The 24,761-nt window shown below is 33.7% G+C and overlaps 1 protein-coding gene across 16 annotated transcripts in view; it reads right to left on the reverse strand.

Moving 5' to 3' along the window:
• ablim1a (actin binding LIM protein 1a) overlaps window positions 1-24,761 on the reverse strand; it is a 54,571-nt gene that overhangs the window by 14,469 nt on the left and 15,341 nt on the right. For 11 of the 16 annotated variants that reach the window (XM_051125864.1, XM_051125863.1, XM_051125858.1 and 8 more), the window contains exons 2-12: window positions 18,343-18,477; window positions 10,800-10,983; window positions 10,575-10,687; window positions 8,967-9,093; window positions 8,785-8,878; window positions 6,575-6,662; window positions 4,560-4,618; window positions 4,282-4,326; window positions 3,306-3,383; window positions 1,663-1,818; window positions 1,247-1,291 (exon numbers count right to left, since the gene is read on the reverse strand). In XM_051125864.1, coding sequence (XP_050981821.1) covers window positions 1,247-1,291; window positions 1,663-1,818; window positions 3,306-3,383; window positions 4,282-4,326; window positions 4,560-4,618; window positions 6,575-6,662; window positions 8,785-8,878; window positions 8,967-9,093; window positions 10,575-10,687; window positions 10,800-10,983; window positions 18,343-18,477 — 1,124 coding nt within the window. Of the gene's footprint in view, window positions 1-1,246; window positions 1,292-1,662; window positions 1,819-3,305; window positions 3,384-4,281; window positions 4,327-4,559; window positions 4,619-6,574; window positions 6,663-8,784; window positions 8,879-8,966; window positions 9,094-10,574; window positions 10,688-10,799; window positions 10,984-18,342; window positions 18,478-24,218; window positions 24,432-24,761 lie in introns of those variants that run through there. The other 5 variants (XM_051125865.1, XM_051125859.1, XM_051125851.1 and 2 more) reach the window with 3 other exon arrangements.

The following is a 24,761-nucleotide window of genomic DNA, read 5'->3' on the forward strand; positions in this document are numbered from 1 at the left end:
CAGCCTCTATGGGAGTAAATTTTGCATACAGCTGTTAAGTTTAATATTCCTAATAAAAATACTGTTTAACTCTTAATATGTTGTATTTATATTCCCCTTTTTTCATTCCCAGTTGCTCAAATAACAAAAGAAATGCGCAACGAGTGTTTTACTGATAAAGGCAGTCAGAAGAGAACTATGCCAAATTTACCGTCACTCCCAATGCCGCTGTATTAGAAACACCCTTGCATTAGCGTTCACTAGTTTTTTTGTATTCTGATTCAAGGGTAATATAATACAGAGTATAGTGTTGTATATATATATTTTTTATTCCATAGTAAGGGCAATTCATACAATACATTTAAACGGACCTATTTTAAGACCATCTCCGAAACTTTCACGACTCTGCTGTTCTTCTTGTATACCCTGATTGCCAGATGTCTCGTCCAGTCAGCAGTAATCTATTCTCAAACCAACGGCGCTGTCTCCAACTATACCTACCTTTTCTGGTTTATCTGATTTGTCGTTGTGTTTTCTGACTTCTTAGTTGTTTTTGGATTTGTCATTGTGTTTTCTGACTTGTTATAATGTTTTCGGAATTGCTGTTGTTTTTTCTGAATTGTTATTTTGTTTCTTTAGATTTGCGCTCACGTTTGTAATTTGTTAATTTGTTTTCAGAATTGTGATTTGTTTTGCAAATAATTTTTTGCAAGTAATTTATTCATTTAAACACTGCATTACAATAATGAAACAAAAGCATTATTGTATTACAATAACCATAATCTAATGACAGTCAACAGTGAAAATTATAGGACTTACAAAATTAAAGAACATCTGGATACAGTGCAGATAAATTGTATGGCCTTAGTGGCCACAAGGGGCAGTCTTAGGCATCTATCTGAATCATAAAATAACAAATGTGACCCTAGACCACAAAACCAGTCATAAGGGTTGATTTTTTGTAAATTGAGATTTATACATCATCTAAAAGCTGGACAATATTTACTTAATATCCTAATGATTGTTGGCATAAAAGAAAAAATCTATAATTTTGACCCATACAATGTATTTTTGTCTATTGCTACAAATACACCCATGCTAATTAAGTCTGGTTTGTGGTCCAGGGTCACAAATCGGACGCAATACAATCTTCTGCACTACCTCAAGACTGCTAGTCCAGATCCAGTGTGGGGTTTAGGGAAGCACTAATAATATGAGAATGACTGAGTGGAACGTGGACAGATGAAAAGTCACGTGACTAACTTACTCTGTCTTCAGGCATGGGCGAACACTCTCTCCTGGAGCTTTGCAGCTGTCAACATAAAGGTGTGACCAGGTAAACATGAAATAAAGTACTACTGTAAGTAAATAAATATCACTTTTATACACGCAGGAAAAAATGCATTAGTGTGTGTTTAATACCATAATGAACTCAACAGCTCTGTTTCAAACCCTAGTGAGCGGCACCCTATGTGCCTTCTAAAGCAGCATCCGATAATATATGATAATTTTATCTTCAATATAAGTGAATATATGCAATGCTGCTGTGGAATTTGGCTAAATATTGCTACCTACTGCACCTATTGAACCAGTCTTCACATCAGGAGCATGTGACCTATGAAGCTGTCTAGATAGAAAGGTCACTGGGGCTTGAAACGGAGCTTTTGTTTGACTTATTTTTACCTCTCCCACACTCTCTCTCTCCTCTGACTCATCCAGTGAGGTGGTGTAAAGTGGCTCATAGTTGATTAGATCTGGACGCTCAATGTCATAAATGGCTTTGACCTTGGGAATGGCTGCTAAATCCCTGTAATCAAGGATCTCATTGTCTACTTTTGCCTAAGGGACACAAACACACACAGGGATTCACACAGACATCTGAATTTCTACATGACAGCAGTGAAAATATAAGAAAGCCTCTCCCATGCCAATATATAGGTTGTAGTATGGGCACTTAATAAAAAAAGCAGCAAATCTTGCAGTCCCACAGTTGTTGCTTTAATTAGGGCCCTATGATTTCCACAATGTGGAAAATGCAGACAGAATTGCAGAATCCAGTTATAAAAATGGAATTTGCCAAATTTTGGATGAATAAATCAAATTAGGTCAGTACACTTAAATCAAAACATGTTATGGACTAGAGTCTGTGAATATTAAGCCGCAAAAATACTATTGAAATATAAATCCTGCGTGTCTCTGTGTGAATAAATGGCGCAGACATGTGGTTTCGTTTACTACGCACACTAAAGCATACATGATGCTCGCTGTGTTTTCAGCCTCTGCTGTCTCAATATATATGTGTTCAGTACACGAACACATAAACAACCTCTAGAACTGCTCACCGTTTCTTTTAAAAAAAACTATCATCATATCATATACAAATTTATATGGAACCTAAAGGTCTATATATATATATATATATATATATATATATATATTTTGTAATAAAATCAGTTCAATGAAGCCATTCAAATGGAATCCAGAAAATTAATGGAAGACACATAATTTGTTCAAAACAAAACTGAATTTTAGAAAAATAAACAAATAAACCTATATCATAGGGCCTTAAACTTATTAAACTTTAACTTATTTTGTTAAATTCAATTCATTAGACATGCTTTTTGAGTAATACTTTTTATATATAAACATTAAAACAGAGTCTTAAAAAATTAAAATTGGAAAAACAGAATCTGGATAAATTAAACCAAAAAAAAAATAAAAAGGAAAATAAAATAAAATGGAATTTGGGAAAAAAAGAAAACACATTTCACAGAGCCCTATTTAATATGCAAACATTTATATTTCAACACTGCTGTCAGAATTCACAATGACAGGAAAGAGAGCCATCTATCAGGACTTCTATCTATTTTAACAGCCAGAAACACTACCAGACAACTTGGCTAAGCCCATTTATAACATTTTTAAAATTTAGTAAAACAGTATAGATATTTAAGCAACCAGCTTTAAAAGCATTTACACTACTATTTCAAAGTTTGGTGTTGGAAATCTCTTATGCTCACCAAGAGTGTTTTTATTTAATCAAAAATACAATAAAAACAGTAATATTGTGAAATATTATTACAATTTAAAATAACTGTTTTTTATTTGAATATATTGTAAAATGTAATTTATTTCTGTGATGTAAAACTAAATTATTTTGCACTATTACTGCAGTCTTCAGTGTCACATGATCTTTCAGAAATCATTCTAGTATGCCGATTTGCTGCTTAAGCAACATTTCTTATCATTATCAATAATGAAAACAGCTGTGCTGCTTAATATTTGTGTGGAAATATATTTACACTATGATAAACTGATGCACTTACATATATGGTGTGACCCGGTGAGCTAGGTATGCTTGAACCAGGTCTGGAACATATACTTTCGGACGACGAGCGTGTCGGCTGTGGAACAAGCACAGGTTTAGAACTAACAACATATATTCAACATAAGTAATAAAAAAAACATCAGCATTGCATTCGCACTTTCATCTAAACAAGTTCAGTAAACCTAATAAATGTTGCATTAGCCTTTACCAGAAGAGTTGTTTTTTGAGTTATGTTACTTATATTTGCTCTGCTGCACATCATATGAGCCTAATGTAGTCTTTTATACATCAACGCATTTTGTGAATGCTTGCACTTGGCTGTAAAGAGATACATTATATGATCTATTAAAATATTCATGGCCTACTGGCCAATCATGCTGCAGGAAGAGCTAAGACGCATCATAAACATCAAAGAATGCATAACAAATCAACATAAATATATGATATATACATAAATATGCATCAAATCATACATATATTCAAATATAAATGTTCTAAGACATTTGAAAAATGTCAAATTGTAAAGGATAAGACTAAATGATGACAGCATCCTCGAAACAAATCTAAAGGTAAAATAAATCATTCATTTGCCTTCCACACAATGAATGAGACTCGTCGATGGCAATTTCATGTTTCCGATGGCAGGAAATGCTTGAGGATCGAAATGTAAGAGCATCTGATATTACTCAGCATATTGAAATGCTGAAATGCTGAAATGCACCATGCGTGATTACAGCAGCTTAGCTTAATTTGAGGCCTGTTTGGCACAGTAGCTGGGCTAAACTATCTGTTCTGCAACACTAGCGTGTGAGATGAATAAACCAGATGTTAATGATGGTTTATGGCTAAAACTGAGAGCAGGCGGGCTGAGCGCTGCAGTGTAACTGCCAGTGAGGAGCACTGCAACCTGCCGCCTCCAGGGGGCAGCACATGGTCATGCGATGCCATGGCGCAGCTAACAGCGAGTACAGTACCTGCCTTTCTGTTTTGCTGAGGAGAGCTAGAGACGCAGGCAATAGCTGTGGAGGAAGACACAGGGGTATGGTTGGACATCACACAAAATTGTGAACCGCCTAGTCTATAGTGGTGTTCCCGGAATGACTGTTTTGTCTACTAAAAACAGCCACAAGGAAAAAGTGCAACCTCACAGCTAACAATATTATCTGTTTACTTTCAGAAAAGAGTTTGCAGAGAAGAACATACAGACACAGGACACACATGTAAAAACAGAATGACATGGAAAGGACCATACCCGCTGTCTCTCCTCGCCTCTGGGTGAATGTTTACAGCTTGGATGCCAAACCGTTGATCCTGTAAAACAATGAAGCAGATGGGAAAAATATTGAAGGCATGTCAGTTGGGTAATGTTTCGACAAAGCATCTAAAGCAGAAATGTAATTTTCAGAGGTGACCATTTTGTGGCATAGTCTTTAGTCATTCTGCTAAAATGTAACAAAAAGTAACTATATATATTAATAAACTAATTGTTTTATTCAGCAAGGATGCATTAAATTGATCAAAAGTAACAGTAAAAACATCAAATTTGTTTAATTTCACAAAAAAAAAATTCAATTTCAGATAAACAAGGGTTTGATAAGGATGTTAATTTGATAAAAAGTGATGGTAAAGACTTATATTGTTAGAAAACATTTCTATTTTGAATAAATGCTGTTCTTTTAACTTTTTTATTCATCAAAGAATCCTGAAAAAAGTACCACAGGTTCCCGAAAAATATTAAGCAGCACAACACTGATAATACATCAGCATATTAGAATGATTCTGAAAAATCAGGTGACATTGAAGACTGTAATTGCTGATGAAAATTAAGCTTTGCATCACAGAAATAAATTCTATTTTAAAGTATATTAAAACAGAAAAATACTATTTCAAATTGCAATAATATTTCAAAATATGACTTTTTTTTCGGTATTTTTAATCAAATAAACACAGCCTTGATAAGTAGAATAGACTACTTTAAAAAAAAAAAAACATAAAAAAAATCTTACTGAGCCCAAACTTTTGAACGGCAGTGTATATATATATATATATATATATATGTATATAACGGTACACAGATGTCATGGTTTGTTATGTACCTCGATTCGGGGGTCACGGTCGATACAATTTCAGTACAACAGGAAAAAAAAAATCTACTGTGCTAGATTTCTTTTCATTTATTTTTAACAGAGAGTAGTACGAATTACAATTTTTTTTCCACCTACATGTGAAAATACTAAATATTATATCAAATTATAATGTCATATATAGGCTATAAAATCTGCAGTACATATATACATACAAGGAATAAACACTTGACATTTAATTTAGTTAACTATTAGAAAAGAGGGGTAAAAACATTGCGAAACGTAACGTAGCATATATTTGCCGAGTTTCAGTTCATTTTATGACAAAGGAAACTCAACTGGCAGAAAGCCACATCCTATTTGTTTTTGTCTAGTGGTCTTTGTTTTCAAGTGCGCAACTCCTGGCATTCGCTGTTCTTCTGCGGCGCCCCCTTCTGGATATATATATATATATATATATATATATATATATATATACATTAGCTTTAGGTATTGTATTTTTGAGCAAATAAATACAGCCTTGGAGAGCATAAGATACTTTTTTCAAAAACATTTAAAAACATCTTTAAAACTTTTGAGTGGTAGTGTATCACGGTCTGCCACCATGCTCAATATGATACAACACAACATAAATAAATAAATAATACATACATCTTCTAAACTAAAAATCACTCTTTAGTCCCAAAAGGCATTAAAGTCAGATTTATTCATCAAAATTCATGCGCTTAGAAAAAAACGATCCAGTGATACTAGACAACAAAAGCATCACTGTAAACCAAATAGAATAAATGCTATTTTAATATATCTGTCAGTATATTATTTGAAATATAATTATAAGAAATTAATTTGGTTAAACATAGCCCAGCAATTACATAGCCTTTTACAAGGATATAACTCATGATGCATCACTCTTAGATGTTCATATTTTCTTCTTCAGCCTATGTTAAAAAAGTTCAGTCCTTAGCAAATTCAGACCAGTCCAATCCAGAGCTGCATGTCGAGCACAGCTGTTATGAAATTTTCTACAATTATTTACAGTGAACGTACATGAATTCGCCCTATTTACCAGGTCAGTCAAGTCAAGTCTAGTCAAGTCATTCTATTTTAGTAAAATGACAAAGGTTCAAACATCCTGCAGAATAAATGCACAATATATGTGGTGTCTGTAAAGAGAGAGACTTACCTTGCAGGTACATCTCCTCTCCTTCAGTAAACATCTGATTACACCTGCTACAGCGAGCACAGCTGGGGTGGTAGTGCTTGTCCCCTGCCTGTGGAGAAACACACACTCAAAGTTAAACTGTATAACAACTATTACAGATAACTCAAACAGACTCTTACACAGAAGCTGATGTTTTGCATGTGTATCATGTGAGACGACATAATTTATCAAGTGAGACATAATATATACAAATGACCAGAACCAACGAGCTTATCAAATATACGGTAATACAGAAATGTTCTGTGTTCACAGACTCTCTTTAAAAGCAAAAATCATCTGAAAACTTTCAAAGTTGAAAATAAAACAAAGATTACTGGAATACATTTTACACAAAAAAAGTTTTTTTAGTCTTTCTACTTTCTTACTAATTCATTAATGCACAATCAATGCTTATTTCATGTTTAATTCACTTGCTGTTTCTGAAATTATTTGTGAAATTTACTAGCAATTTTTGAGTGAAAACAACAGTTTTTACCATTTTAAATTATTTAATTTTATTTAATTTATATTCAAGAACAAATATCAATCTTGAGAGAGACTTACAGGTCCTGTGCAGTATCTTGTGATCTCAAACTACTTAAAGTAATTCATACAGGGTCTGTTTTGCTCTAGAGAAATGATGCACAAACGCATGCCATTATAACAGACAGGAAAACAGTCTTAAAGTGTGATGAGAAAGGGCAACTGTCCCTCTCGCAGCCAATCAGATTCACTTAGCTGGATGAAACTTCCTGTTGCAATACTGTGGAATCTGCTGTGAGTCTGTTGTGAAACTCTAGACAGTTATCTCTGAGAGATCAGATGTGTGTAACATGGGTTTGTGCTGCAGGTCTGTGTCACAATCAGTGTGTTTTGTTGTGGGACATACAGTAATATGATTTGTGCTTTCAACTGATAAATATACTGTTCATGCTGCATGTCGATGTTTCTCAAACGGTGGGTCTGGATTCCAAAATGGGTCACGGGTCTGTTCTGAAAAATCTTAAGAAAAATAAGGAAATATGACCCAGACAACATTAAACACATAGATAACATGGTTTGTGCTAACCAGAAAGTGTTTCATGCAGGGAATTACAGTTTGATGGCTGCATGAAGCAAGTGAATACGATAAAAACAAACCATTTCAGTACTGAGTTGGGTTTTCACTTGATGTCTTGTTCGATGAACGCAATTTTCTTTCCTGTGTTGACATATTTCCTATTCAAACAGGAAGTTGGACATATTCCGACAGGGTGTTGAAGTGTTTTTAAGCTACTTTCTGCTTACTGGTAAAGCATTAGAGTTGGTGCAGGTCAGGGTCAGAAATGAACTTTTCTACTAAGGGGCAATATTTTCCCCCAGACCTGATTTTATTGAATTGGAATTCATAGACTCAAATGTGTAACTGCAAAAAATAAATAAATAAAAAGGAAATGTGATGCAATGTGAAGATATAAATTTATTGCTGCAATCAACACTTTTGATTTTAATTTTCTCATTTCATTTTAATTGCAACAGATGTAATAGATTTAATTTAATTGTGAAGGGAATATTTTTATCCTAAATCCTTTATCTTAAATTTAAGGGGCGTATTTACACATTTTTTGTGTCATTTTTGCTCTAATTCCCTGTTAATGTCTTTACAAAGACATTGCATCAATATTTTTCGTGCATTCTTCTAGAAAGAGATTGTTTTCAATGTTTAAAATGGTGTAGAAACAATTTTCACTCAAAAATAGCTGGTTCACTAGAAACAGCAATACATTAAATTAAACATGAATTTTTTTAAGATGAAAGACTGAAATAGTATTTTCATTTAAAATGTATGCCAATAATGTCTCATTTACAAAAAATACTTTTTTTTTCAATGTAGATGACCTCAAAGCCAGTGCTGTTTTTGAATTATTTACATAATATTGTAGTGTTCACCATTATTTACTTAACTTTTATTTTTTTATATTTTCCGTTTTCATTTCCAGTTTTAATTTTAGTAATTTATTTTAACTTATTTCAGTTAGCTGCCAACTTTATATTTTTTAATATTTCGTATACATTTAATATATACTTCTTAATAGTTGTAGTTATCAATAACAACACTGCTCAAAGCTAGAGACGTGAACTAAAAGTCACAAAAAAAGTATTTCAAGTGATTAGTTTGTTACCAGTCCGGAACTGTGTGTGAGTTTCTGTACCTCCAGGACTTTCCCAGTGATGAACTGCTGACATGCTTCACACTGCACTCCAAACAAGACCTGATAATCACGCTCACAGTATGGGGCGCCGTCTCTGTGCACATACAGAAAACAAACCAATGCATATGGTCATCCATCATTTTGGATGGAATGGATGGACTTTGTGTATGAATGCGACTTACTTGCTGATGTATTCTCCAGTCAATACTTTGGCACAGGCCTTACATTTAAAACAGCCCAAATGCCACTGACTCTCTAGAGCCAACAGAGCCTGACCGTTCTTAATATCTCTGCCACAGCCTGCACAACCTGAAACACACACACAAAAGAAACTCATTTGACACTCATTCTGGATTGAATTCTGCACGTTTTCAGTTTCACATAACTCAGTTTGGCCCATTATTTTTGTGCCCAAACATTTTTTAGAACTGATCACTATTCCATGATTCAGTATATTGTGAACACAATTTTGAGGTCTTGCTCTATTACATCAGGATACTGATGACTCAGATAATGGTATTTATCAACAACATTGCTGTATTACAGCCATTAGTGATATCTGCCTGCTGTTTTTTACTTTATACCTTGTAGATGAAAAAAGATCATGGGTTTAGTAGTCGAGCTTAAAGGCTTAAGTGGAAATTAATGTTAATTATTTATTATAGTAGGTGGATCCTGGCCAAAAAGCCCCCAGATGGAAAAGGGAAGAAGGGAAGATGGAGGGTCTGAATAATTTACAGTTTCACGTGTATATCCATGCCAGAGCATCTTTAAGTGGCTTTACAGGATTTTATACAATCACTTTCTTTTCCATTAAGTTACTGTTGTGCGAATACGGCAGTATGTACTCTTACTATAGTTACTGTATGCTGACTGTATTTTTTATTTCTTTAATAAGTTTAAATGCGTATTGTGAATAAATAATCAGATTTATAAAGTTTATGCAACTAAATGACATGAGAAAATATAGTATGATGAAATGTGGAAATTTCTTTATCCTTTTGGCTAGATACTTTTAGTTTTAAATTGAGTAAGATTTTGCACTTATAAACTAAATAAAATAAAAAATGATAAAATAAGCAATTAAATAAAGAATTACACTGTGTATAAATAAAATTTATGATTTTTTTTTTTTTTTGTGCATTGTGATACTTTATTTTATGATAATTCAAAACGTTTCCCACCAACCCATGATTTCATATTCTTTACTCTTGATTTTTGGTGATTTGCCGTAACATAGTATTTCTACCCAAATATCACCAAATGTTGGATGTGTGAAAAGTTTTACTTTTTAAATAATATATAATTTTCTCAGATTTCACTTACTGAAAAGAGCTTTTTATTGATTTGGTTGGAAAAGTGTTTAATTTATTAGTGATTTACTATCTTTTTGATTAAATAAATGCAGCAAAAACATATATAATTCTCTACAACAATATATACAGAATTATTTAAAAAATTATTATATTCAATATAAATATAAAAATAAAAGTAGCATATATTCAAAAATTCATCATTTGTTAAATTCATCAATAATGCAAAAATCAAAGTAGCATAATAAATACTACCATGATGTATAAATACTTATTTTAAATAATATAAAATTCATATTTTACTAATGGGAGTGAACTTTTTATTAATCTACTTTAGTCAAGGAAATGTGTTTAGTTGTCAAAAAAATAAAACTAGCTATTTTATCTAGACTTTGGGTTGAAATATGACCCTGACATGTTCTTGACTTGTTATGTGACGTTCACTCATATGTTTAGATGTGAGGTTCCTGCACTCACTGCTGGGTCCGACGACGTCTTTGGTGGGTCCTGGAGACATAGGCTCTGCGCAGTACTGACACAGACAGTCCTTGCCATTGAACGTCACTCTGTCTCCAGCAGGAAATGGTCTCCTGTAGGTCATAAAATATACGATTCCTGTTAAAACTCCTCCCAGTGTTGGGCTTACCATAAACCGCAATATCAATGACTGTATTTATAAAGTGTGTGTCCATAGGCTCTTACTTGCAGATTGTGCACACAAAGCATGCTGGGTGGTAAGTCTTTCCAAGCGCAGTCACCACCTCCCCCTCCACAAAATCTCCACAGATGTTACAGCGGGTGCCGTGGATGTGCTGGTAGTCCAGAGTGCAAAGATATTCTCCATTCTTCATGAAGAATCCTCCCTGAGCCAGATCGCAGCCACATACTATAACAAAACACACACAATAATTTTGATCAAACAATTAAATACATGTGTGTTTACATTGACTATCACTCTATGTACACTAATCAGATACAACAATAATTTCTCAAATATTTTTTACAACATATACGGATAAATTTAACATAACATTCATTTCAATGGTATGAGATAACTGAATGTTTTCAACTGATTACCTATTGAACTGTTAACAACTGAATTGCAGTGGTCAAACTATTTAAAATATAGTGAATTAAGCTACAAAGTCAATCATAATGCACAATGTTCCCATCTAACATGCATTTTGAGGTGCAGCTTGTCATTTGTATGACGTTTTTTCACTAGTTAGCAGTAAACCGGTTACCTCACCTGAATATGTGGTCGTAGATTTGTGTTGGATCTTTAGATCTTTTATCTTTAGAATGGCAATAGATATTTTATTTGTAAACATCATACTTTTTCGTTTATTTCAGTTTATGTCATAAAACTGCGAGCTAGGCCAGTAGTAGTACCGACACTGTCGTGTAAACAACTGAACACGTGAAAAGCAGAGGAGCCGACAAACCGATTTAATTAAGTCATTTACGCTGGAAATGCTCAAATTAATTCAAACTCCTGACTTTCATCATTCAGTTCAAGGGATTCACAAAAACACATTTTCGAATTTCGACCTCACTTGTAATGACTTCAAAAAGCACGTACAGTGACGGGTAAAAAGGAGCTTTTCATAAGTCCGAAACAGTTAAATCATTGCAATAATTTTGATCAAACACTTTAATATCTTTTGTCTGCCGTTATTTCCCCACCACTGCCAAAATGAAACCTACACCTTTATATTATCAATGTACTGTCAACTTAATAGATAGACTACATAATAATATTTGTTTAATTATTAAAGAATAATTAAATACATTACAGAAGAATGAAATGCTTCATCAAAGCATCTTGCAGAAAAATGTATCACAATTTCCACAAAAATATTAGCATCACAACAGTTTTCAACACTGATAAATCAGCATATGTGATCCTGGACCACAAAACCAAAACATAAGTGTAAATTTCTCGAAATTGAGATTTATACATCACCAGAAACCTGAATAAATACGCTTTCCGTTAATGTATGGTTTGTTAGGAAGGGACAATATTTGGCAGAGATACAACTACTTGAAAATCTGGAATTTGATGGTGCACAAAAGTCAAAATACTGAAAAAATTGCCTTTAAATTTGTCCAAATGAAGTTCACAGCAATGCATATTACAAAAAAAAATTAAGTTTTGATATATTTACGGTGGAAAATTTACAAAATATCTTCATGGAACCTGATCTTTACTTAATATTCTAATGATATTTGGCATAAAAGAAAAATCAACAAATTTGACCCATCTGATGTATTGTTGGCTATTGCTACAAATATACTTGTGCAACATAAGACTGGTTATGTGGTCCAGGGTCACATATTAGAATGATTTTTTAAGGATCATGTGACACTGGTAAAGTTGGTACAAAGACTTTGAACAATAGCCGGTGAGTAAATAATGACAAAAACTTGTGAGTGAACCTTGATTTTGCAAGGGACATAATTCTTTATCATGCATTTCGGTTCTTGTAACAGGATAATGCAGCATAATTGGCGCACTAGAAATAGCAACTGTAAAAATAAACCTCAGTGGAGGACAATGGACAAACCATGATCTTGAGAAAACATAATAGTCAGAAACCTTGAAATATCTAATCTGAACCAAAAGGCCATCTGAAACATATTTAGAGCTCATTGTGTTTCATTTTAAGCTCTTAAGAGCTCCTTCAGCCACTTTCTGTTTGGAGTCTGGTTACCCTAAACACGCAAACACAAAAACAATACTGACAGGTATCATCTCTCATGGCTTTCCGCACCTCATTCTGGGTCCCCGTGGGGAGACTCAAGGCTGTGACTAACGCAGAGTATGTGATTTACAGAACGAATGAGCGAGGGTACGTATAATAGATGTGTACAATGTGTACGTAGTATGCAGGAGAGCTCTGCAGTGCTGTTATGTAACTGACTCCAGTGCTTCTCATAGCCTTCTACATGATCCGCTTCGATAAAATGAATTAATGCACTGAAAAACTTCTGCAGGGGCCGTATGAGGACAACTCAATTCCCTTATAGTCTCACGGATAACATGAGAGAAATATTAATTATAAATATGCAAATTAAATATATTATTTGAATACTAAACTACTTTTTACTATAGAAAAATGTATTTAATGCAGCATTTTTTTATTAAAGCATATTAATTTGCATTAATATTTAATGCAAATATTTATCCCAACATCCTTAAGTTAACCTGAAGCTCCAAAAACATACCACAACCAATCAATCTAAAGGGAATAAACAACATTACAGCGTCTCCTTTGAAAATGTGGAAACCATCACAGAAACATTTGATCTGATGAATAAATGAATAAGTAATTGACTTGGTAACATCGTCCTTTGACACATTTTCTACAAGCTGACTTTCATCTCTGGACGACCCAGACACAAAAGAATTCATTAACTCCAAGATTCAGATATTAAACTTTCATTCATTCTGAGCTGATAGTTTTAACTTTAAAGGGATAGTTCACCCAAAAATGAAAATTGTGTCATTAATTACTCACCCTCATGTCGTTCCAAACCTGTAAGACCTTCGTTCATCTTTAGAACACAAATTAAGATATTTTTGATGAAATTTGAGAGCTTTCTGACCCTGCATAGACAGCAACTCAATTACCATGTTCAAGGTCATTATATGCCATTATATTATATAATGACAGCATTTTCATTTTTGGGTGAACTATCTCTTTAAAACTACATGCATTTAAGAAATGTAAGAATGATTATCTAAAAATTAATTAATGATAATCTAAACGTAAACTCTTAAAAATATATATGCATTTGGAAAACTTCAAAATGATAATGCATTAATCTAACTTTTGTGATTTAGTGACTGTATTATTTCTCATATATGTTAATTAGTTAAAAATGATTTAAAATGTACCTCTTATTCTTTAGAAACCACGTTTTTAAAGGAATAGTTGACCCAAGAATGAAAATTAGCTGAAAATACACACAGTCCATCCGAGATGTAGATGACTTTGTTTCTTCAAAGGAACACATTTGGTCAAAATTTAGAATGTCATCACTTCCACACTAATGGATTCTCTGCAGTGAATGGGTGCCGTCAGAATAAGAGCTGATAAAAGCATCACAATGATCGGCAAGATTCCAGTCCATTAGCTCAAGGACAAGTCCACTTCCAGAACAAAAATTTACAGATGATCTACTCACCCCCTTGTCACCCAAGATGTTCATGTCTTTCTTCGTAAAGAAATTATGTTTTTTGAGGAAAACATTTCAGGATTTTTCTCCATATAATGGACTGATATGGTGCCCTGAGTTTGAACTTCCAAAATGCAGTTTAAATGCGGCTTCAAACGATCCCTAATGTGGTTGTAAACGATCCCAGCTGAGGAAGAAGGGTCTTATCTAGCGAAACGATCGGTTATTTTCATTTAAAAAATACTTTTTAATCTCAAATGCTCGTCTTGTCTTGCTCTCCCTGAACTCTGTGTATTCTCGTTCAAGACAGTTACGGTATGTCAAAAAACTCCAATGATATTTTCACCCTCAATTTCAAAAATCATTTCAAAATCATCCTACATCGCTGCAGAAGTACTGACCCAGTCTTTGCAAAGTGAACATGCAAAGAAGATCAAATACTCTTAACAAACAAGGTACAACAGCGATATAAAACGATTTTGAATTTGAGGGAGAACATGAGATGGGAGTTTTTCGACATACCCTAACTATCATGAACTGGAAAAAACAGAGGAAGACAAGATGAGCATTTGACATTAGAAAGTATATAAATTGTATTATTTTTATGAAAATAACCAATTGTTTTGCTACATAAGACCCTTCTTCGTTTACAACCGTATGTGGGATCGTTTGAAGCCGCATTTAAACTACATTTTGGAAGTTCAAATGCGGGGCACCATTGAAGTCAATATATGGAGAAAAATCCTGAAATGTTTTCCTCAAAAAACATAATGTCTTTATGACTGAAGAAAGAAAGACATGAACATCTTGGATGACAAGGGGGTGAGTACGTTATCTGTACATTTTTGTTCTGGAAGTGGACTTCTCCCTTGAGACGATTCTAAATTCAATCCATTTCCCGTCCTTAACGCATAATAGTGCTTCCTCCAGGGCAAAAGTCATCTTGTCTGAATCAGGAGAGAAATATGCACAGATCAAGCAGTCTAAAACAGTTGTAAACAAATATGTCAGTGAGAGGACAACAGGGGATGGACTTTTTTCACTGATGGAAGCATTATTATGGATTATGGACTCGTATTTTGGACAGAAGTGATGGTTTAAAGTTTAAGTGTCTTAATGGTGAATTGGTTTCTTATAAACAAGCAGCTTTTTGCTTCACAAGATGTTAATTGATAGACTGGAGTCATGTGGATTACTTGGATTACTGTAAGGTTTTTATCAGCCGTTTGGACTGTCATTCTGACGGCACCCGTTTACTGCAGAGGATCCACTGATGAGTAAGTGATGTAATGCTAAATTATTTTGGGTGAACTACAATGCAAAAAAAATGCTTTTCTTACTTAGTTTTTTTCCAGCCTTGTTCCAGTTTTCTTTCCAGCCAAAATGTCTAAAAAAATCTTAAATCAAGAAAGATTTTCTAGACAAGCAAAAATTATTATCTTGTTTTCAGAAAAAAACTAGTCCAAATTAAGTGAGTTTCTGCTTAGAACAAGCAAAATAATCTGCCAATGGGGTAAGAAAACAGAAAACAAGATTATTTTGCTTACCCCATTAGCAGATTATTTTGCTCGTTTTTTGTTACTTTTTTTTTTTTTTTAACAAGAAAAATTTTACTTGTCTAAAAAAAATTCTTCTTGATTTAAGATTTTTTAGATATTTTGGCTGGAAACAAGACAAAAAATCTAAGTAAGAAAAACATTTTTTAGCAGTGTATTCCTTTAAAGTGGTTATATAATGTTGCTAAAAAGAACATTATATTTTGTGTATTTGGTGTAATGCAATGTGTTTACATTGTTTAAGGTTCAAAAACATTTTTCACATACTGTACATTATTGTTGCTCCTCTCTGCCCTGCTTTTCTGAAACACATAGATTTTTACAAAGCTCATTGTTCTGAGAAGTGTGTGGTCTGATTAGCCAGCTCTCCAGTGCGTTGTGATTGGCCGAATACCTCAAGCATGCAACAGAAATGCACACAGCATCTCCACGACATGGCAGTGGCTGCAAAAACACTACAGCGAGAATAAAAGTTACAACTTCTTCTTTTGTGCATACATTTGGGCAGTGTTATACAAATCTTCCCACACAGTGACGTAGATTTGTGGAGGCGTGTTTGAATGCACTGTTTTAGGAAGGTGTGGCTAAGTATAACTTTTATAAAGAATACATCATTGGGTTTAAGACTTTAATCTTTGCAACTTTACGGATCTTATATATGCACGAACAGCTTGTAACACACCAGAGATAAAGGAAAACATGAATTCATCATATGACCCCTTTAATTGTACATAATTTTTCACATTATGGAACTAAAGCAGGCTGTGTGCAGGCTGGCTACAAATGAAGAATAGAATGATCTAGTCGTCTTTATGCTGCTCTGAAGTGATTAGATGATTAGATAAGCTGATTATTATCACACAGACTTTCAGTAAGGATGGCATAATCCCAGAGGGTGTTGAACACAAAGTAGATGATTAACTCTTACACCAATTATCTGCTCAGAACACTACAGGTCATGTTCAAATTCAATTCTAATTTCTGTGTAGTTTGATCAAGAGTTGACACAAAAGACTTTATTTCTCATATTCATTATCACCTTGCGTATTTATAATTCAAAAACTGTTAAATCCCTAGTATAAAAATAGGCCCGCTGAGTCACTCTTTTTCTATTTCTGAGTCCCACAATGTCATTCTGTCTGTCTGCGATGTATTAAGAAGTCAAAGAGGTCAGATAATAAAATGAACTAAGCCATGGGTGAGAAACAAAAGCGAGATATTAAATATTCAGAATATACTTGAGACGTTTCTGGCCAACTGAAGCTGAAGTGAAATGAAACGAAACAAACCAACAACAAACTATCTGTCCACTTTTTAATGCAAAAGTAAAATACAATATGGTACTTTTTAGGTGCAGTGCAGGAACAACTGTCCAGCATACATGCTAACATTCTATCACATTTTGACATAATTTCCAGATTTTGTCTTATTTCATAGTTTTGATAACTATTAATCTAAAATGTGAAAAATAGTAATAATAAATGTCCAAACTTTGACTGGTAGTATATATACGTACAAGGCTACTTCCAATTAATCCCTAAAACCTGTCATGTGCCACATACTAGATGTGACCGTGTCAGTCAGCTTTGCTTGTACTCACAGAGCAGATCTTACATCATAATGCTGCTGTCTCTAATTGAAGTGGGACAGCGGGACAGAGGGAAAGTCCCTGGGTTAATTGGATAACAGCTCAGACATGACAAGATTTACTTCACAATGTAGGGCTATATTATATTGAAGTCTACATGACTCAAGTGTTGCTGACAAAATAGTCAGCATAATCTTGAGTGTTTTGGAAAGCAGATGGATTTGATGGGGTCACTAAACACTCAAACACATTTGGCACAAAGCACTGAAACAAGAAAGACGTCTGGACGTCACCTAATGATTTAATACATTTAATGAACTTTGTATATTAATATAATATATAGGTTATATACAGTATATAATACTATATTGACTACAAACACAAGTGGGTCAGATCTATTTGTAAGATTCTGAGAAACACATGCTAAATAGGTCAAGCTGGAACTCATCTATAACAGCCTTAACAATTACACCGTGATCCTGAATTCTGGCAGGAGAGATGAGTCATAGGAGACGCGCACAAGAGGTGCTAGACAGGCTTCAGCAACATTTATAGGAACAACTCAGCAAAACAAAACTACAGCATCTCAGACAGAGAGGATTTCACTTTGAATATGCAACCAAATGCACAAAACCTGTCAAAAACTGTCTAGCTAACATTCATTTCCTATGCTACTCCTATATGACCCAGACATGGTGTTAAATTGTTGTGCTTTTAGTTTAAGAGCTATAAAATAGACTGACAACAGAAAAAGTCCAGTATACACCTCCCCTTTTCTAAAGACTAATAGAGTCTGTCTCCAAATATTCCATGCATATCGTAATTCTAATTTAAATATATTCCTCATTCTGCATTTGGCTTTGTGGCACTCAGGGACTGATGGTTTGTATATGTGCATAAGTGACATTCATTCACTCACCTTTGCATGTGAAGCACTTGATATGGAAGTGTTTGGCCTGCACACGTAACACCTCTCCCTTGCACACCTCCCCACATTTAGCACAGCGTATCAAAGGTTTCTCCGTCTGGTGGTGAGCTTCCTGTGCATGGGCCACTGCATAGAAAAAAAAAGCAAAGTTGTCATGGTCTGTAAAAGTCTTACAAAGTGACAGCGCAAGTATGTGTGGAATATTAGATGCTTGTGTAGTGCTACTACATGTAAAATACAATATTACATTCAGTAACAGTTCATTTTGCTTTATATAACAAAATCGAGCTTAAGAACACTACTGTGCAAAATATAAAGGTTAGAACTTTTTTTTTTTAGCAAGGATGCATTAAAATTATGAAAAGAGGCAGTAAACACTAGTTAAAAAAAAGTAATTGAGTTAAAATGCATTTATTTTATACTAAGTATAGTTCAACTAAGTATAGTTTACTAACATATCACTCGAGACTTACTGATATAAAAATTGTAATTAAACTTTATTGGAGTTGTACTTGTGCACAATGCACATTTCTTAATATTATAAGATGTTTTAATGTCACTGTTCATGAGAATTGTATGATCTTTAAATAATATCGGCCTTTAAATGCAAAATATTTAAAGTGCACCTAAAGTATACTTGCAATACTTCTAATTTAGAACAATCAAATATACTTATGTTTACCTTTAGTTGGACTTCAGCACTGCTTCTGCACAATTAAAGTGCATTAAGTACAAAATTCATTGTTCCAATTTAGCAGATTTTTAATATACCAGTTTAGTATACTACAAGTACAATTGCAGGGTATTTTCGTTAAGTACATAATATGTAAATGTATTTGTAGTATACTTAGCATAAAATAAATTTACTTAAAATAATTTTAATATATTTATAATGTTAAAAGTATGCAAAAAATATGTATTTCAAATAAATTTTGTTCTTTGGCACTTTCTATTTATCAAAGTATCATGAAAAAGAAATCACAAAAAAGTTTGCACAACTGTTTTTAACATTGATAATATTTAGAAATGAGCAGCAAATCAGCATATTATAGTGATTTCTGAATTATCATGTGACACAACAGGAATGAATTACATTTAAAATATATATTTAAATAGAAAACACTTTTTGCTGTTACTGTATTTTCGAACAAGTATAAATGTAATGAAACATTACAAAAATTTACAAATTTTTACGACAAACTGCTGACCACTAGTGTGCGTTTAAAATAAAACAAGTATAAAATCATCATGAAACGGCTGTAAACATGATATTCAACAAGAAAGCAAATTGCAAACAGTGCTGAAAACAAAGTTAAAGACAATAAAAATGTCTCTGCCTCCATTAAAATCCACACAGAAGATCCTTTCAAATATCCCTTTTAAAAATATCACCACATCACCTCAGATGTCCACAAAACATGATTATCAATTCTGCATTGAGACGTACTGCGTGATTCCTCGTTCCCCTGGAGAAAGAGTTCAACACAGACTGAAACACACAAAGCTTTTACTATTATTGATCTGCATTTGTTTTCCATTTATTTTGCATTAGTTTTGAGCATCACTTTATCCAAAACATCCTCTACTCTGTTTGTCAAGGTTCTTTATTGCCATTGATGGTTCCATGAAGAACCACCAACTGTTCTTTATAGTGCAAAAAGCTGCATACTAGAAAAAAAGGTTATTTTAAGAACCCAAAATGCTGGGCAACCCAAAATGTTTCTTCTATGGTATTATAGTGAAAATCCCCATTTGCTGGCCTTATTTATACTCCATTCTAGCCCATCATTCCCTCTCTCAGTTGTGTCTACACTGATCCAGGAGGAGTGTCTGATTCTGTCCCGGAGTGTTGAGCATCAAACACAGACAGTCCCTGCGCTTCTAAATCAACATCACAGGGAAGGGTTGGATGTGCGTGCATGTGTGTTGGATTGTACAAGTCTCATGGGACATTCATTTCGCAGACGCAGACTTTTTTTCATACATATTTATGAGAAGACTCACTTCCCCTGCCCCCTTTCCACACCCTCTCCACCCTCCCATTCCAGGGCGAACAAAGCACTTGAAAGTGGGTTCAGAGCCGTATCTCTCACTGCCAGAGCTAAAGCATCATTATCCTCAAAACACATTCAGCATTCATGAAAATATCAATGAAAATGCATTTAAAAACATTAAAAAGGGGAACAGGTATAGTGAGATAAAACGTAAATGAACCAGTCTCAAATGTTTCCTCGTTATTATATGATTACAAGAAGATTTGAGTGGTGCTTGCTTATGTGAAATTCACCAACATGATGCTGTTTTGTTGTGAATGGTTGCTTGGGCATTTCTAGGTGGTCGCTAATCCACCTTTAAGTTAAAAACAATTTTTACTAAGATATTGCTAATAAATGTCACAAACAATTACAAAGAAATAGCAAGTAACACATTAAATTAAGCATGAAATCCAGAAGTATAAAAACTGAAACTGTATTTTCTAGTAACTGCCGCTGAATAAAAACTAAAATAGGTAATTGCAACTTCTTACATGATACAAAAAACATGATACAAACTTGTATTTCTGACTTGTTTTCTCCGAATTGCATAATATAACCTCGCAATTGTGAGAAAAAAACGTATAACAGGCAGTTGCGAGGTTATTAAGTCAGAATTGTGAGATATAAACTCAAAACAATTTGTTGAAAATATCAGTCTTTCCCTCCCCTCAGAACTGGACATTATAACTTATAATTGGGAGTTTATGTCCCGCAATTCTGACTTCATAACTTGTAACTGTGAATTTATATCACGCAATTCTCAGAAAAAAAGTCTGAATTGCGAAATGTAAACTTGCAATTGCAAAAATAAAAAAGTCAGAATTGTGAGATTAAAAAGTCGCAATTACCTTTTTTAATTTTTTTATTCATTGAAGGTAATGGGCTTCCATAAAAATGTCATAATTTTAATGGTAAAAGACTGTAAAAATGGCACAATTAAAATCTGTTAATTGATTAATGGTAAGTTCCCTTACAGTATATGGTGAAAAAAACTAATAAAAATCTTTGAAAAGAACCACTGAAAAAATAGAGTAGCAACATTTTAAGTTTTACAGATTGAACCAAAATGTACAGAAAATTGTATTACATTAACATACAATCCTAATGAACACAAATGAGAATTCTGGGAATGTCAATTTACATTTTTTTTTACTATAAATTATACGTTTTTTTTTTTACCTATCAAAGTTATACATTTAACAGTATTTCACTGTAAAATTATATGTAATGTCCTATAAGACGAAGAAAAAACTCTTATTATTATCATTGTTGAACATTATAAATGTCACTACTGACCAATTTAATGCATCTTTGCTGATAAAAAGTATTAATTAAAAAGACTATTAAAAAGCTACAATAAAAACCTGCTCATTTGTTAATTCACTTCACTTCTAAAAATGTAATTTGTCTAATTGGATTTAATGTAATTTCATATATATATAAAAAATGAAATGTATACAATTTACTGATAGATAATCTGGTCTTTATGTATGTATGGTTCTTGAGAAAGCCTGTAAAAATAAATTATGATTTCAGATCTCACAACTGCAAACTTATTGCTCTTATATAACATTTCTCACAGTACAACCCTTATAAATGACTCACTCATGTAAAGAAAAACTGCACTGGGTTTCACATGTTTAGTGGTGATAATGCAGGAGAGTAGAAGACAGCTACTACACTTCAAACTCTTAGTGCAGCTTTATAGAACACTTCCTCCACATGAGTAGGCATTTATGCTGATTAAGCTCTGAAGTGGCACAAGATTAAGTGGGCTGGTCAGAAGAGTTAACCTCCAACTCTGAGAGCACAGCATTACTGATATTACATTAGCATCACAATACAGTATTCGACTGACTCTCTCTCTTCTGCCTATATAGACAGCTACCTTAACTAGAATTAAACTTTTTTACTGTATGATATGGAATGCAATTCATTTCAAAGGTTTTGCACTGCCATGTTACTAAGCAAACAACACAACACTCTAATAACTAGAGAAATACACAGAACACAGAAAGATGGAGTTCATTTTTATCAATACTTACAACATTTGTCAGGAATCATCTGTCATTTTGGATTTATTTATTTCCCTGAACTCAGTACAGTGCATTATTGTCTTCTTATGAAGGGTACATGCAATTCCGCCTTAAAATTTGAACCAAAAACATGGTTATATCATTAAATATACCACATTTTTTGGATGTTAGAAATACTATGGTATTCTTTCAAGGCCTTAAATTCCAATGTACACTACCATTCAAAAGTTTTTCCGTAAGATTTTTAAAATGTTTTAGAAAGAAGTCTCTTATGCTCACCAAGGCTGCATTTATTTGATCAAAAATACAATAAAACAGCAATATTGTGATAAATTATTGCAGTTTTAAATAACTCATTTCTATTTTAAAATAACTGAAAATGTAATTTATTCCTGTGGTGCAAAGCTGAATTTTCAGCATCATTACTCCAGTCTTTAGTGTCCCATGATCCTTCAGAAATCATTCTATAATGAATTTCCTATTATTTTTAATATTAAAAACAGTCATTAAAAGTGACTTATTTTTGTTATTTCAAGATTACTCAGTGAATAAAAAGAGCAGCATTAAATTTAAACAGAAATATTTTTTCTTATATTTAGCATTTTTGTTTTTACTGTCAAGTTAATGATTAAGAAGTTTAAAAAGATTAAAAATCAACCATGCAACATAACTTTTAGAAGTGCAAAGACATTTAATTTATTAATTTGTTTTATTTAATAGTGGTCAATTTTAAATTTAAATGCAACCATGAGCACGAAGTTGTGCAAAATTAATAAAAGCACACGCAATTTAAAAAATTATGAATTTTTTGTTTTAAGGACATTTTTGTTTACTTTTACATGGTGATAAACACTTGGTGCTACCATAGTACGTTTTGTACTCAAGACATCTGTATTTTTTATTTTTGCAGCAACCCTACACTGCAGTATCATATTATTACATATTATCAAATTACCTTTGATTTTAATGAGTTAAAAGGAAAGAGCTAAATATATTCTCAAATAAATCAATAACAAAAGTCTGTAAGGATATAAATATATGGACAAATCTTAAAATAGTGAACTTGGCTACTATCTGTAATATAGTACACAATATAAATATTACACTTGCAGTCTTCCCTCTGCAGTATTGAAAAAACACTGTAATAAATGTTCCATTACTCAAAAGACACAATGCCGGAAATGAACCTGAATTCTGAATCTCTGCAGATGAACTGCAGCAGGGATGAGACGTCTTTAAAGAGACACCCTAAAACCGAAAGAGGCCACTGCAGGCGAGACACAACAATGGACTCTACCTTCCTGTGAGCGTTGCTATGGCGACGGCTGCGGGCTACGCGTGTCTACCTCACGCTGCTGCGTCCCATTTAAAACTGCAACACTGCCGAAACAACAGCGACGACAGGAGACGTGCTGCTATTAAACAATCCCAAAATCAATGCAATAACCTGTAGACCTGACAGGTCCGACTGCAGCACAAAGCGACTCTTTCTCTTATATAACAGGTCCTGTGATTCATATAGGTCACACATAGCAGCTAAAGCCAAACATGGTGCAACCTAAACTAAGATTATCAATCTGTGTTGAGCCAATACAGCATCATAGCAGAATCATCTTAAAAAAGAGGTGCAGCATCTCTGCAGATAAAGAACAGCATGTCATTCACAGGATGCATTTCTGCTAAACCTGTTCAAAGTGACTATTTACTATTAAAAGTGTGAATCATGACCACACTAAGATATATAGATGGTCAGTAATTCTCAGTAAAACACACACACAAACACACTCTCAATTACCTTTCTTCTTGACCATGACCATCAGTGATAAGTGCAGATGAATCAATAATCAGCAGCGGTAGAGTTGCATCCAGTGAGATGAGAAATGCAGCATTTAAAAAACCAAGCCAAAAAAATCCAGTGAACTAATACGGATGAATAAAAGAGGGAAACATGAATGACAGAAAGCTAAACGTGTCCTGTAACAACAGAGGCAGGCGGGCGCGTGCCTGCTCCCCTGTACCCCTCTGTCTCCTCCTCCTGCCGCCCCCACCCTCCCTCCATCCGTCCGTCCGTCCCATCCCCCTTTCTGTCTCATTAATCCGAGGACTCACCCATCTTCCTCTGCAGTATAGAAGTTACCGGCTCTGCAAAGCAGTAGTTGCCAATTTGGCTTGACTGAAGTAAAAACAAGCATTAAGAAGGTCAAGTGGATCAGGGTAAAAAAGAGGGGGAAAACTACATATGTATTTATATATATATAATTAAAATATATACACACAAAACAAATGGGTAAAACCAAGTGTTTTGAGCTATAGTAGTATGGATTGGTAAAGATTTAAA

The sequence above is a fragment of the Labeo rohita genome, chromosome 13 (assembly GCF_022985175.1).
Source record: "Labeo rohita strain BAU-BD-2019 chromosome 13, IGBB_LRoh.1.0, whole genome shotgun sequence".
NCBI lineage: Eukaryota > Metazoa > Chordata > Actinopteri > Cypriniformes > Cyprinidae > Labeo > Labeo rohita.